This window comes from Orcinus orca, chromosome 9 (genome assembly GCF_937001465.1).
Source record: "Orcinus orca chromosome 9, mOrcOrc1.1, whole genome shotgun sequence".
Taxonomy (NCBI): Eukaryota; Metazoa; Chordata; class Mammalia; order Artiodactyla; family Delphinidae; genus Orcinus; species Orcinus orca.
The window spans coordinates 14,632,487-14,647,556 of NC_064567.1; the positions used below are offsets into that span (position 1 = coordinate 14,632,487).

Consider the following 15,070-nt stretch of genomic DNA (forward strand, 5'->3'; position numbering starts at 1 on the left):
AAGCAAAAACAAAAACACCAAAACTTACCAAAAAAAAAAGATATTAGTCAGAATTAACAAAAGCCAGCAGGACTTTAAGGCTATAACAGATGTATATTTCATATGACATCTACCCTTTTCTTGGTTCCCCACAAAATCCAGTAAGTTTGGTGCTTCAGCTGACCTTTTTGAAATTCATTCAGTCATCAGATATTTATTGAGGGTCTACCACGTGTCATGTCCTGTTGCTGAATTACAAAATTTTGTATCTAAATTTATATCTATAGCTTTATCTGGTCTCTGAGAACTCTCAGCTGACTATATTAAGTGCTTGATGTTTCACTGACCAGCAGCAGTAACATTGCTGTCAATCTCATTTGCATGGTGCCTTGGCATTTATGAAGCATTTTGACATTGTCAGGGAGGAAGAAATGTTCTGGGTTTTCCTGGCTGGTCTACAAATTAAATTGACCTGAGACAGGTTAACAGGAGGAAATCACAGAAAGGTTTAATAACATGTATACATGGGAGAGACGCATGTATAGAACTGAGTAACTCACCAAAATGACCAAAACCCTCACCTTAAATAGCACCTTCAGCTAAAGACGAAAGAGGATGTTGGTGGTGGTTTGGGACTTCAGAGGGGAGGAAGGCAGTTCACATGGAGATGGAAAAGCAAATGTTTGCTAGACAAATGCCTGCTGGGCCAGTCAGAGATGGGACGCAGAGAGGAGTGGTGATAGCTCTCTTTCTGGAGTAGGTAGGTCCTCTGTCTGTATTCTGTTAGGCAGTTGGTGGGGGAAGGGAATATCAAACTTTCTTCCTGAGTCTTTTGGGCCTTGATTGTTTTCAGCTTGAAATAATCCACATGCCGTAGAGACATTTGGGGGTAGCACATTCTGTTTCCCTATGACATATACATATGTACAATATGTTTCTTACATGAACCTGAGATCGTGTCAGGGAAGGCATTTAGTTCCTGGATTTGGGTACAGACTGCACCAAGGAAGCAGTGTTGTCCATATTTTTCCCGTATCAACTTTGGAGACCTTTGCTTAGAGGAGGCAATCTGGGGCTCCTCCTTCAATTTTGATAAAGCAAATCATCTAAGTTGCAAAGGTGGTGATGATGATTAGATGACTGTTGATTATATCTGTTATTCTTTCATTTATTTATTTAAATCTTTATTTATGTATTTTTGGCTGCGTCCGGTCTTAGTTGCAGCGCTTGGGCTTACTTGCCCCGTGGCATGTGTTATCTTAGTTCCCCGACCAGGGATCGAACCTGCACCCCCCTGCATTGGAAGGCGGAGTCTTAACTACTGGACCGCCAAGGACGTCCCTATTGTTTCATTTAGAGGCACCTTATGGAGCTAAAATGAGGTGCAGCTGGGGTAAAAGCAGACACACGGATGACGGGTGTGCTTCTTCTATGAAGTGGGAGCAGGATTCTTCAGAAAGGAGAAACCAAAAGTTCATATACAGAAGTTGTCAGTTTGGAATTTGATTCCTTTGAAAGGGCCACATGCCCCTAGGGAGGTATACACCCGCAGAGATTTGGGGAGCCCAGCTGAAGGCGGCTGGTAGGTCGGGGGGAGTCACGGAGCTGCAGGTCTGGGCTCATTGTTTGGGCAGCAGCGTTTGTGAGCCGAGGACTGCGTGCCACTCACAATCTGTGTGGTGAAGTAGACTGCTGGTAACACGATATCGTTAACTTAGAAAATACGGGCACGCCAGTCTTTGCCTTTTGTTTCTGAGCAATGTCTTTGTGAACTCCATTTCTAGTAAGTTCTGTCCCCCTCTGCTGGTGTAAGCCATTATTGCAGGCTGCTTTCCGTCTACCCATCCAGCCTGGATTTTTAGTGCGAAAAGACCTTAAGAGATCACAATCGAAGCCATTGACGTTGTCACTCACCTGTGCATAAAGTTGGCACAAGTACGCCGAAACCTTTCAGTCCTGCGTGCAGCATATTGTCTGGCACAGCTCCTTAGATGGGTTAGCCTTTGTCTTCTGAGTGACGGGACTCTGTGGGTGTGGAATTCAGCCCGATGGGATTGCAGGTGGGGCTCCTCCCAAGGAGACCCTTGGGACAACTACTAAGATGTGGTTTATTTTCCTCTACTCTGTAAGCTTGAATAAAGGAAACGGTTAACACCCACCCCTGGCACTTTCAGTGTCACCAAAACAGTGCCTCACCTTTATTGCCCACGTTTCTGTGCCTCTTCAGACCTCTTTCTGTCTTAGCACAGGCCTAGGAGCTGACCCTGAACTCTGTGGCCGCAGGGCTCAGAGGGTTTTGCTGTGGGTTTGCTGTTGGTACCGGGTATCCCCTGGTAGGGCTTCTGCATCCACCAGTGTGAGGGGTACACGTGAGAAGACTCCTCTCTCCTTCATCTTTGTGCCCCCATTACTTCCGTTGGCCACTCCTTTCTAGAAATTCTTTATTCCCTTGGCTTCTGTTACATTGAAGTTTCCAAATTCTTTTTTCTTTGAAGTCACCTATTTTGTTCCTGGCTTCCTTTTCCTCCTCTTAGCCGCAAACTGTTTGATGTTCTCCAACATTTTATCCATAGGCTCTGTTTTCATCTTGGAAAATCTCAACTCCCCTACGCGTCACCTTCTATACAGATGCTCTCAAGGTCACACCTCCAGCCTGAGAGTTCCCCCAAGCTTGTCCTCTGTTTCCAGCTATGCTGAGCTACTTTTCCTTTTCTATTTTTTTTAAAGGTCAAATTTTTTTGTTTGTTTGTTTTTTATAGATTTATTTATTTATTTGTTTGTTTTTGGCTGCATTGGGTCTTCGTTGCTGCGTGCGGGCTTTCTCTAGTTGTGGCGAGAGGGGGCTACTCTTCGTTGCGGTGTGCGGGCTTCTCATCGTGGAGGCTTCTCTTGTTGCAGAGCACAGGCTCTAGGCGCACGGGCTTCAGTAGTTATGGCACACAGACTCAGTAGTTGTGGCTCACGGGCTCTAGAGCACAAGCTCAGTAGTTGTGGCGCACGGGCTTAGTTGCTCTGCGGCATGTGGGATCTTCCCGGACCAGGGATCGAACCCGTGTCCCCTGCATTGGCAGGCGGATTCTCAACCACTGAGCCACCAGGGAAGCCCTGAGCTACTTTTCTTTGGAGCTTTTCCTGCCATCTCAAACTAAGCATGTGTGGAGCGAAACCTGTCTTTCTACCTCTTTGTCATCATTCCTTTGCAACTCACCTTTTTCTTTTAATGTCACGTCTACTGTTTGGGATACCCTGAATGTAGCTTCAGGTCAGCACTGGAGTCTTTCTCCCCTTTGCCTCTCGAGTCTGTGTTCAGCTTCCGTGTGCTTCTGCCTGGTCTCTAGAGCTGTTCATTCCTTCCCATTTTCCAGAGCTTTTTATTTCTTCCCATTTTCACTGCTGAGGTTTGGGCCCAGGCTTTCGTCATTTCGTGCACGTAGTACTGTTGGGCCCTCTGACTAGTCTCCTTTTGTCCTAAATGCTTGCATTTTAGAAATCTGCCTCTTTAGAAACATTTAGTGGTTTTCTGCTCTAGAAGCTGGCGTGTGGAGTCGTCTGCATACAGGCTGGCCTTCTCTCATTCCCCTACATCCTGACCGTTCTAGTGCAGTTAATGTAATCTTTTCCCAAGCCTCAAGTCTTCTCTGGTCCTTGACACAACTTAGAACAATCTCTGTGTAGCCACCTCCTTTTATTTCCAAGTTTGGCCTGTCCTCTGAGGCCTGGCACAAGTCCCCAGTCTCTAGGAAGAATATCTCAGCCACGTCACCCTCTGGAATTGTGTAGCTGCTCTGACAGCAGTCAGGGATTGTCTTGTGATGTCTTTTGTGTTATGGTCTAAATATCTAATCCCTGTACTTGAATCTGTAGCAAGTATCTGTCTTTTCTGCAAACTCTAGGTATAAACCCCGCACGGGTCAGTGCTTTAGAGATGCATGTTGAGCTGGATGGGTAGAATGGCAAGCACACTCCTGGATCAGAAGCTGACACTCACAATCTTGCCAGCCCTCACAATCTCATCTTATATTCCTCAGATTCAGATTAATTTCCTGTGTGTGTGTGTGTGTGTTTGTGTTTGTGTATGTCTGTTTCAGTTGCAGATCCCTAGTGTGAAGGGCTTCGACTTTGCTAAGCAGCATCTGGGTCAGCACAATAAAGATGATATACTGATCATTCATGAGCCAGCCCCGCTGCCAGGACCTGTGAAGGACCATACCACGCCCTCTGAGAATGGAGATGTGCCGAGCCCCAAGGCAAAGATCCCTTCCAAGAACGTCCGTCACAGAGGAAGGTTCTTACTGGGCTTTCTGTATTTTTCTCTAGCGTGGCATGCGTTTCTGTTTTCCATTTGTCAGTTTCCAGTAGCAGAAAGGCTGATGGTGAGTGTTGTCTGGGTCTGCAGCTTGGAAGGCTGACAACATTTGCCCAAAGTCAACGAACCTGATGGCTCTTGATCCACTCTAATGGACTCTCAGAGGAGGCCTGTGTGCTTTCCTTCCCCAAAGTGTTTAAGATTATAAATCACTGTCCATCATGGTTTGGTGGTCCGCCTGGAACTTCATTAGGGATCGACCAGCTCTAGGGTCCATATTGTGGGGTGACCATGCCAGGCCCTCTGGAGGTGATATTAGGAATAACGTATAAAAAAATGCATGGCCTGTGATACACAGTCAGCCAGTATCAGCTTTGCCCTTGCCCGTTGATGCCAGCCACTGGAGCTGTGGCTTCCTTGCTTGGTCTGCAGGTGACCTTCATCATATCCTTCTTTCCTTGTTTGGCTTTTCTCCATGTGCTCCTCTTGTCCCCCATGTTAGCATGTGTGCATGGATTCTTCATCGCCTCCCCCTGCCCAGCTCCCCATTCCCAGTTAATTCCCATTCCACTTATCAAAATTAAGTGCAGAGAGAACTGCTTGCTAACAGACTACCTACCATCACCTGGTGACCCTGTGAGACGGGCTACAGCTGTGTGAAGACACGGTTCAGAATCAGGTTTTATTAACTTGACTTTAGATCAAAGAATGTTCAGGCTTTGGTACTGAAGCCTCAGATTATCAGCTTTCCTTTGAGCTTTGGAACTCTAAATCCTGATTTTCTGCTGAGAAGGGGAAAGTGTGTGATCATACCAACGTTCAAAATGATCTTATTATTTCTGACTTAACAGAAAACCTACTCCAGTGTTTCTGGCCTAGTTTTAAGAATTTAACGAATGTTAGAACACACTCTTTACAAAAGAAGATGAATAATGTAGAGAGATATCATTTGCTTAATTACTTTGCAGAGTGAGAGTAAATCAAATCATTAAAGATTATTGAATATGCTAGCACAGTATAGCAAAGTCTTTTTTCTCCTCTGGTAGCTTCATCCTAAACATTTAGTCACAACATCTTAATGTTCTGCGTGGTTAATAGCATATTTTAGCATGTCTCAGGGGCACCAGAATGTCTCGGCATTTCAGGAAGCCCAAAGAGAAGGGGTGTTAACTGATTAAGGATTTTCACTAGCCTGGTGCAACCTGGGTTCTGTGACACCCTTGCTCTTTATATATAGAATCAAATCTCAGCGATAATCATTGCCTTTGTGTTGCAAGTGTAGGCTTCTTCCAAAGATTTGGAGTTATATGGGGTGACTGCAGAACTACCCTGGCTTCTTAGGAATTCTGCAGACCCAGCTAGCGCCTAACCAAGCTTGAACTCCAGATCCTCTAATCCAACCCACGCCAGCCCCAGACTGCCAGTCCAAGCCCAGGGAGCTTGGAGACCATCCTCCACTGGGTACCTGGTTTCCTACCATTTGTTGAAATGAGCCCACTGAGCCATTTAGTCAGCTGTGTCAAGCTGTCTTCACAAGGTGACTGTGTGCTATTAATGTGTTCCTTGAAGACGCCATGCCACGAAACAATGTTTTGGACTGTTTGATTTCTCCCAGTTTTGCCTGGAAGCCTGACTTCCACATCCAAATGAATGTGACCTTTCCCCCACCTTTCTTTCTTGTTCCTAATGTTTGTATTTGTTTTGTGTCTGCAGAGTTTCTCCCTCAGATGCTGACTCTACAGTAAGTGAAGAGTCCAGTGAGAGGGAAGCAGGGGACAAGACTCCAGGAGCGGTGACCGATGGCAAGTCCCACAGAGCCCTACAGAGTGGTCTGTGACCCTTCTTGTTCTCCACTTTAAAAGTAGTAATTATGAGGGAATTCCCTGGTGGTCCAGTGGTTAGGACTCCGTGCTTTCGCTGCTGAGGGCTGCAGGTTTGATCCCTGGTCAGGGAACTAAGATCCCACAAGCTGTGCAGTGTGGCCAAAAAAAAAAAAAAAGTAATTATGAGGTTCCAATAGACTAGGGTTTTATACTACGTCAAATGCAGAACATTAAAAAAAACCCCAAAACCTGTGCAGTAGAATATTCATCTTTCGTTTAGTGAATTTCTCAGATTGACTGTCACCATCTAACACTGTTTTTGTGTCTGCATTGGGATGGGGCCATGCTAGAAGTCAGAGACTCACTGATAAATTTTGAGGTTAACAGTCACCTTCTACTCTAGTGGCGGCTTCTAAGGATTTTCCTCTCCGAAGGACAAGGAGGAACCAAACTAAAGAGTCTCAAAAACTGCATCCAGGATTCAGTGACCTTTTTGGGAGCCTGTTCAAGTATTTCACAGTTGTCACTGTTAGAAAGTTGATTATTTCTCATAGGTCCAAGTGCATTATATTTTGTCCTGGTCCTAGATCTGTCTTCCAGAAATAGTTGAGTGTGATTAGATGGTTTAGCATATATTTACATGTGTTGTCAGACGCTGTAACTCCTTAGGCCAGGTATGAAATGTACTTCACTCCCCTTCTAAAGAGTATTGTCATAAAACTTATGCCCTGCAGTAGAACTAAGCCCATAGGTCTTAGTAGACTTGGAGCATTTTTTGGCCTGATGACAAGGTAGGTTGGTTTTAGTTGAATTGATTCTGTTAAATGTGCTAGTACAGCTCTTATACTTGCTGGAGTTTTTTTTTTTTTTTTTTTTGCAGTACACGGGCCTCTCACTGTTGTGGCCTCTCCCGTTGCGGAGCGCAGGCTCCAGACACGCAGGCTCAGCGGCCATGGCTCACGGGCCCAGCCGCTCCGCGGCATGTGGGATCTTCCCGGGCTGGGGCACAAACCCGTGTCCCCTGCATCGGCAGGCGGACTCTCAACCACTGCGCCACCAGGGAAGCTCTGCTGGAGCTTTATTTATGCTTCAGGGTTGTGTTTTAGCAATGCAAAGAAAATTGGGGTGCCTCAGGATATCATTTTTATTTTAATTAATTTATTTATTTGGCTGCACCACTTGCAGGATCTCAGCTCCCCTACCAGGGATTGAACCCAGGCCCTTGGCAGTGAAAGCGTGGAGTCCTAACCACTGGACCACCAGGGAGTTCCCAGGATATCATTTTTAATAGTAATTTTTATACTTACATTTTCATCACAAATTTCTTTGTATAAAGATGCAGTACAGAGTGAACCATATTCTATAAATGAATAGATTCTGGTTGGAAGCTGGAGGGCCTGTTCTATCACTGTCATGTTTGTGACTTTGTATGTCCCTGAGTCTTTGGGGCTCCTGTGGGATTAAACTAGCTGGTTTTTGAGATTCCTTCCAGTTGTTTCTTTTTTAATGTTACAAAAATACCCCTTAGGGCTTCCCTGGTGGCGCAGTGGTTGAGAGTCCGCCTGCCGATGCAGGGGACACGGGTTCGTGCCCCAGTCCGGGAAGATCCCACATGCCGCGGAGCGGCTGGACCCGTGAGCCATGGCCGCTGAGCCTGCGCGTCTGGAACCTGCGCTCTGCAACGGGAGAGGCCACAGCAGTGAGAGGCCCGTGTACTGCAAAAAAAAAAAAAAAAAAAAAAAAAAAAAAAAATACCCCTTAGAATAAGGGAAGAATAAAGAATTTTTTCTTTAGCTCTAATTTCATAGAATCTTAAAAATTATTTAGCGTTATGGTAACAGGTGTACTGTTTCGGATAGACAGGATTAAAATCTAATTTTGATTCTGGTAAAGAAATATTGGGGAAAAAAAATCAGCTCTGGAGTTTCTTAATTTCTGTTAATTGCATATCTGAGAAAATCTTGCTTTCAGTTCCTGTTTTTAAGTCCTTACTGTTAGTATTAGAACCAGTATATTCGACATGGCTAACAAAAATCAAATATCACTCAACATATATTTAAAATCCAAGTAGTAAGCATGTCAGTGTTGGGACTCGACTCAGAGTTGACCGTGGAAGGAGACAAGAGGGCTAGATGTTCTCCTGGGTCCTAGAAGCTCAGATGCCGCTATTTTGATTTGAAAATGCACCAGAATTTGTATGTTATTTTCATGCTTTAGAAAGATGGTTTTCTCACTACAAATATCAATTCACCTGTAAAACTTTATTTACTTCTTAAAAATTTTAATGCTGCCATAAAGGTGTTTTATTCCTTGCCTAGAACTTAGTTAAATACCCTATAAAACTATTCTGAATTTTTATTCATAGCTTTTAAATTATTTTGTAATTCACATAAAAATCCATCTTGTGTTGCAAATCCTAATGAAATACAAATTAATGGAGGCGGAAGGTTGCTTGAGAACCATTCTGGGTTACTCCTCCAAGCGGCCCTGGGACCGGTGTTGCTGCTCACTACAGCGGGTGGCATAGCTGCTGGGTCTCTTTAGACTCCTTGGCAAGGCTTTCGATGGCTGTCACAAGTCATCCAGCATTTTCAGGGCCCACCTTGCAATGGAAGCTGAGAAAAGACCGTTGTTTTGGTTTTGGGTCAATTCAAGGTTGTACTTTATTCTTTCCCAGCTAACCATTTTTGGAAGGTGGCTAGACCGTGATGCATACCTTTACAACCTTCGAGACCCTTATGAGATTATTCACGCTGTGTTCAGTGTCCCTGCGTTCACAGTTATTGCAGGTTTAGAATAAGTCACATCATTACCACTGCTTCCCCTTAGCAAAGTTGTGAAGACGGCTGAGGTTTGGAGTAACACATGTTCCTTACGTGAAGGCAGCTACGTTCAGGCTACCAGTGCTGTGTCCAGGCATAATTCTAGTCTTCTCTGTCTCTTCTTTATCATCAGGAATAAACCACGTAGGTAAAGGTGGCTAAATGCTGAGTATTTTCTTTATGCTCTCCGTAGGTTGCATGTATGCAAGGCTGTGATTTTTAAGAATTTAGAACTTCATTAATTTGAATTCAGCAAGTCCAGATTCTGGAATCTCACATAGGAACTAAGCTGACATTTACTTTTGCACATGCTAAAGAGTTTGCAAAGCAAATTAAATTTTTAACAACAATGTAGGGTGACTATTTTGACTACATCTAACATCAGAGTTTTTCAAGTAATTGTGGAGGACACATTTATAAATGATTGAGACCATAAATTATAACTCTCCTCTTTTCATTATAGTGAATTCCCAGAGTAGAATTTTATAAACTTAGTTGAGATGGCTAGTCATTTACTCATGCAGTTAGCAAATGTTTACTAAGGGCCTGTGATGGGTTAGGTGCTGGGATAGGATGAAGACGAAGAGACAGATGTGATCCCTGCCTCACAGGATACTAATGTGGGTCACAGGCCTTAGTATTAATGCAGTGTGATGTATTTACCAATAGATAATGAAATTAATATTTCTTTAAAAATGTTCTGTTACTTTGGTATTTCAGTAATTCAGATTGCCTTTTCCTGTGTCATTTTGCTTTGTGGACATTATCCTATACTGTAATTTCTGTCATATATATATATATTTTGTTTGTTTGTTTGATAATATTTGAAGAGAAAGGACTTTAATCCAAAGTCCCTACTTGCCTTAAGGCAGGATTCACACAGTATTGATCTCTACGTAGGCCTTGTACTTTCCATTGGTCGTTACTATCCAGGTAATTTTTTTAAAAAAAAATTGTGCAATGCGTAGCAAACAATAAAAATAACTGTGTTTATAATATGTATTATAAATATATTTCTATGTATAATAACCCAGTTTGTTTATCTATATGTATGGAGATATATGTATGTGTGTATATATAATATGTGAATATGACATATAACAAACTGCTCTTTTCAGCCTTTTGGAAGAGCTGGGTTCCAGGCAGTATAGAGGTTGAGGGTTTTCTGCATGTCCCCTGCTTCTCCTGTTGCAGTTGGTGAATTATAGAGCGAGGATCCAGGTGGGGAGTGGGATGGGGCATGGACAGGAGTGAGACACAGGCCTGCAGCTCCCTGGACCCGGGCAGGCAGACAGCGCAGGGGGGAGGGGCCTTTCTTCCTGGTCACCTTTGCACCCTGATCTTGTTACCATCCTGGAGGAAAGCAGTCTCAGCCTTAGGTATCAGTAGCTTAATGGGACACCCTTGTGACATCTGCTGTCACTTTAAAAGTTTGGGTTAGCAAGGCTAGCCTTATCTGATGAAGCTAATTATCTCCTTCTAGGCTTCTTGCCTGTAATTTGAGTAGCTGAAGGGATGAATGGTGGTGTCTGGCTGTGCTTGTATTGTGCAAATGGTCAGGCTCCCTCCAGGCAGGGAAAGAAAGCTGGAGAATAGCCTGAATCCAGACAAGTCTGCCTCCTGGACAAGAGAGATGTCTTCGTTCACAGAGCTATGCACATAATTTCTCATCACTTGGGATAGCAAGTGAATATAATTCAAATTAAGAGGAAGTACAAAGATGTACGTACCACTGATGTGCGTTCCTTCTATACAGTATCAACTACTTACTCCTTACTGCTTTGCTCAACACTTCTTTTTTTTAATTTAATTTAAAAAATTTTTTTATACAGCAGGTTCTTATTAGTCATCAGTTTTATACACATCAGTGTATACATGTCAATCCGAATCTCCCAATTCATCCCACCACCACCCCCCCAACACCACTTTCTCCCCTTGGTGTCCATACGTTTGTTCTCTACATCTGTGTCTCAATTTCTGCCCTGCAAACCGGTTCATCTGTACCATTTTTCTAGGTTCCACATACATGTGTTAATATACGATGTTTGTTTCTCTCTTTCTGACTTTATGCACTGTGTGTGACAGTCTCTAGATCCATCCACGTCTCAACAAATGACCCAATTTTGTTCCTTTTTATGCCTGAGTAATATTCCACTGTATATATGTACCACATCTTCATTATCCGTTTGTCTGTTGATGGGCATTTAGGTTGCTTCCATGACCTGGCTATTGTAAATAGTGCTGCCATGAACACTGGGGTGCATGTGTCTTTTTGAATTATGGTTTTCTCTGGGTATATGCCCAGTAGTGGGGTTGCTGGATCATATGGTAATTCTATTTTTAGTTTTTTTAAGGAACCTCCATACTGTTCTCCATAGTGACTGTATCAATTTACATTCCCACCAACAGTGCAAGAGGGTTCTTCCCTTTTCTCCACACCTTCTCCAGCATTTGTTGTTTGTAGATTTTCTGATGATGCCCATTCAAACTGGTGTGAGGTGATACTTCATTGTAGTTTTGATTTGCATTTCTCTAATAATTAGTGATGTTGAGCAGCTTTTCATGTGCTTCTTGGCCATCTGTATGACTTCTTTGGAGAAATGTCTATTTAGGTCTTCTGCCCATTTTTGGATTGGGTTGTTTGTTTTTTTAATATTGAGCTGCATGAGCTGTTTATGTATTTTGGAGATTAATCCTTTGTCCATTGATTCATTTGCAGATATTTTCTCCCATTCTGAGGGTTGTCTTTTCATCTTGTTTATGGTTTCCTTTGCTGTGCAAAAGCTTTGAAGTTTCATTAGGTCCCATTTGTTTATTTTTGTTTTTATTTCCATTACTCTAGGAGGTGGATCAAAAAAGATCTTGCTGTGATTTATGTCAAAGAGTGTTCTTTCAAAGTTTTCCTCTAAGAGTTTTATAGTGTCCGGTCTTACATTTAGGTCTCAAATCCATTTTGAGTTTATTTAGGTGTATGGTGTTAGGGAGAGTTCTAATTTCATTCTTTTACATGTAGCCGTCTAGTTTTCCCAGCATCACTTATTGAAGAGACTGTCTTTTCTCCATTGTATATCCTTGCCTCCTTTGTCATAGATAGTTGACCGTAGGTGCATGAGTTTATCTCTGGGCTTTCTATCTTGTTCCATTGATCTATGTTTCTGTTTTTGTGCCAGTACCATATTGTCTTGATTACTGTAGCTTTATAGTATAGTCTAAAGTCAGGGAGTCTGATTCCTCCAGCTCCGTTTCTTTCCCTCAAGACTGCTTTGGCTGTTGGGGGTCTTTTGTGTCTCCATACAAATTTTAAGATTTTTTGTTCTAGTTCCATAAAAAATGCCATTGGTAGTTTGATAGGGATTGCACTGAATCTGTAGATTGCTTTGCGTAGTATAGTCATTTTCACAATATTGATTCTTCCAATCCAACAACATGGTATATATCTCCATCTGTTGGTATCATCTTTAATTCCTTTCATCAGTGTCTGACAGTGTTGTGCATACAGGTCTTTTGTCTCCCTAGGTAGCTTTGTTCCTAGGTATTTTATTTTTTTTGTTGCAATGGTAACATGGTAATGTTAAATGGTAATGGTAAATGGGATTGTTTCCTTAATTTCTCTTTCAGATTTTTCATCATTAGAGTATAGGAATGCAAGAGATTTCTGTGCATTAATCTTGTATCCTGCAACTTTACCAAATTCATTGATTAGCTCCAGTAGTTTTCCGGTGGCATCTTTAGGATTCTCTGTGTATGGTATCATGTCATCTGCAAACAGTGACAGTTTTACTTCTTCTTTTCCAATTTGTATTCCTTTTATTTCTTTTTCTTCTCTGATTGCCATGGCTAGGACTTCCAAAACTATGTTGAATAATAGTGGTGAGAGTGGACATCCTTGTCTTGTTCCTGACATTAGAGGAAATGCTTTCAATTTTTCACCATTGAGAATGATGTTTGCTGTGGGTTTGTCGTATATGGCCTTTATTATGTTGTGGTAGGTTCCCTCTATGCCCACTTTCTGGAGAGTTTTTATCGTAAATGGTGTTGAATTTTGTCAAAAGCTTTTTCTGCATCTGTTGAGATGATCATATGGTTTTTATTCTTCAGTTTGTTAATATGGTGTATCACATTGATTGATTTGCATATATTGAAGAATCCTTGCACCCCTGGGATAAATCCCACTTGATCATGGTGTATGATGCTTTTAATGTGTTGTTGGATTCTGTTTGCTAGTATTTTGTTGAGGATTTTTGCATCTATATTCATCAGTGATATTGGTCTGTAATTTTCTTTTTTTGTAGTATCTTTATCTGGTTTTGGTATCAGGGTGACGGTGGCCTCATAGAATGAGTTTGGGAATGTTCCTTCCTCTGCAATGTTTTGGAAGAGTTTGAGAAGGATGGGTGTTAGGTCTTCTCTAAATGTTTGATAAAATTCACCTGTGAAGCCATCTGGTCCTGGACTTTTGTTTGTTGGAAGCTTTTCAATGACAGTTTCAATTTCATTACTTGTGATTGGTCTGTATTTTCTGTTTCTTCCTGGTTCAGCCTTGGAAGGTTATACCTTTCTACGAATTTGTCAATTTCTTCCAGGTTGTCCATTTTATTGGCATAGAGTTGCTTGTAGTAGTCTCTTAGGATGCTTTGTATTTCTGCGGTGTCTGTTGTAAGTTCTCCTTTTTCATTTCTAATTTTATTGATTTTAGTCATCTCCCTCTTTTTCTTGATGAGTCTGGTTAATGATTTATCAATTTTGTTTATCTTCTCAAAGAACCAGCTTTTAGTTTTATTGATCTTTGCTATTGTTTTCTTTGTTTCTATTTCATCTATTTCTGCTCTGATCTTTATGATTTCTTTCCTTCTGCTAACTTTGAGTTTTGTTTGTTCTTCTCTCTCTGGTTCCTTTAGGTGTAAGGTTAGATTGTTTATTTGAGATTTTTCTTATTCCTTGCGGTGGGCTTGTATAGCTATAAACTTCCCTCTTAGAACTGCTTTTGCTGCATCCCATAGGTTTTGGATTGTCGTGTTTTCATTGTCTATTGTCTCTAGGTATTTTTTGATTTCCTCTTTGGTTTCTTCAGTGATCTCTTGGTTATTTAGTAACGTATTGTTCAGCCTCCATGTATTTGTGTTTTCTACGTTTTTGTCCCTGTAATTCATTTCTAATCTCATAGCGTTGTGGTCAGAAAAGATTCTTGATATGATTTCAGTTTTCTTAAATTTACTGAGGCTTGATTTGTGACCCAAGATGTGATCTATCCTGGAGAATGTTCCGTGTGCACTTGAGAAGAAAGTGTAATCTGCTGTTTTTGGATGGAATGTCCTATAAATATCAATTAAATCTATCTGGTCTGTTGTGTCATTTAAAACTTCTGTTTCCTTATTTATTTTCATTTTGGATGATCTGTCCCTTGGTGTAAGGGAGGTGTTAAAGTCCACCACTATTATTGTGTTACTGTCGATTTCCTATTTTATAGCTGTTAGCATTTGCCTTATGTGTTGAGGTGCTCCTATGTTGGGTACATATATATTTATAATTGTTATATCTTCTTCTTGGATTGATCCCTTGATCATTATGTAGTATCCTTCCCTGTCTCTTGTAACATGCTTTATTTTAAAGTCTATTTTATCTAATATGAGTATTGCTACTGTAGCTTCCTTTTGATTTCCATTTGCATGGAATATCTTTTTCCATCCCCTCACTTTCAGTCTGTATGTGTCCCTAGGTCTGAAGTGGGTCTCTTGTAGACAGCATATATATGGGTGTTGTTTTTATATTCATTCAGCAAGCCTGTGTCTTTTGGTTGGAGCATTTAATCTATTCAAGTTTAAGGTAATTATCGATATGTATGTTCCTATTACCATTTTCTTAATTGTTTTGGGTTTGTTTTTGTAGGTCCTTTTCTTCTCTTGTGTTTCCCACTTAGAAAAGTTCCTTTAGCATTTGTTGTAGAGCTGGTTTGGTGGTGCTGAATTCTCTTAGCTTTCGCTTGTCTGTAAAGCTTTTGATTTCTTCATCGAATCTGATTGAGATCCTTGCCAGGTCGAGTAATCTTGGTTGTAAGTTCTTCCCTTTCATCACTTTAAGTATATCATGCTACTTCCTTCTGGCTTGTAGAGTTTCTGCTGAGAAATCAGCTGTTAACCTTA

At 41.6% G+C, this 15,070-nt stretch overlaps 1 protein-coding gene across 4 annotated transcripts in view; it reads left to right on the forward strand.

Moving 5' to 3' along the window:
* KIAA1549 (KIAA1549 ortholog) overlaps positions 1-15,070 on the forward strand; it is a 151,420-nt gene that overhangs the window by 88,293 nt on the left and 48,057 nt on the right. For 3 of the 4 annotated variants that reach the window (XR_007479353.1, XR_007479352.1, XM_033432375.2), the window contains exons 11-12: positions 4,068-4,264; positions 5,999-6,114. Coding sequence is in view for 2 of the 4 variants with exons in the window: in XM_033432375.2 (XP_033288266.1) it covers positions 4,068-4,264; positions 5,999-6,114 (313 nt within the window). In the remaining 2 variants the exon portion in view is untranslated. The remainder of the gene's footprint in view (positions 1-4,067; positions 4,265-5,998; positions 6,115-15,070) is intronic. The other variant, XM_049715061.1, reaches the window with a different exon arrangement.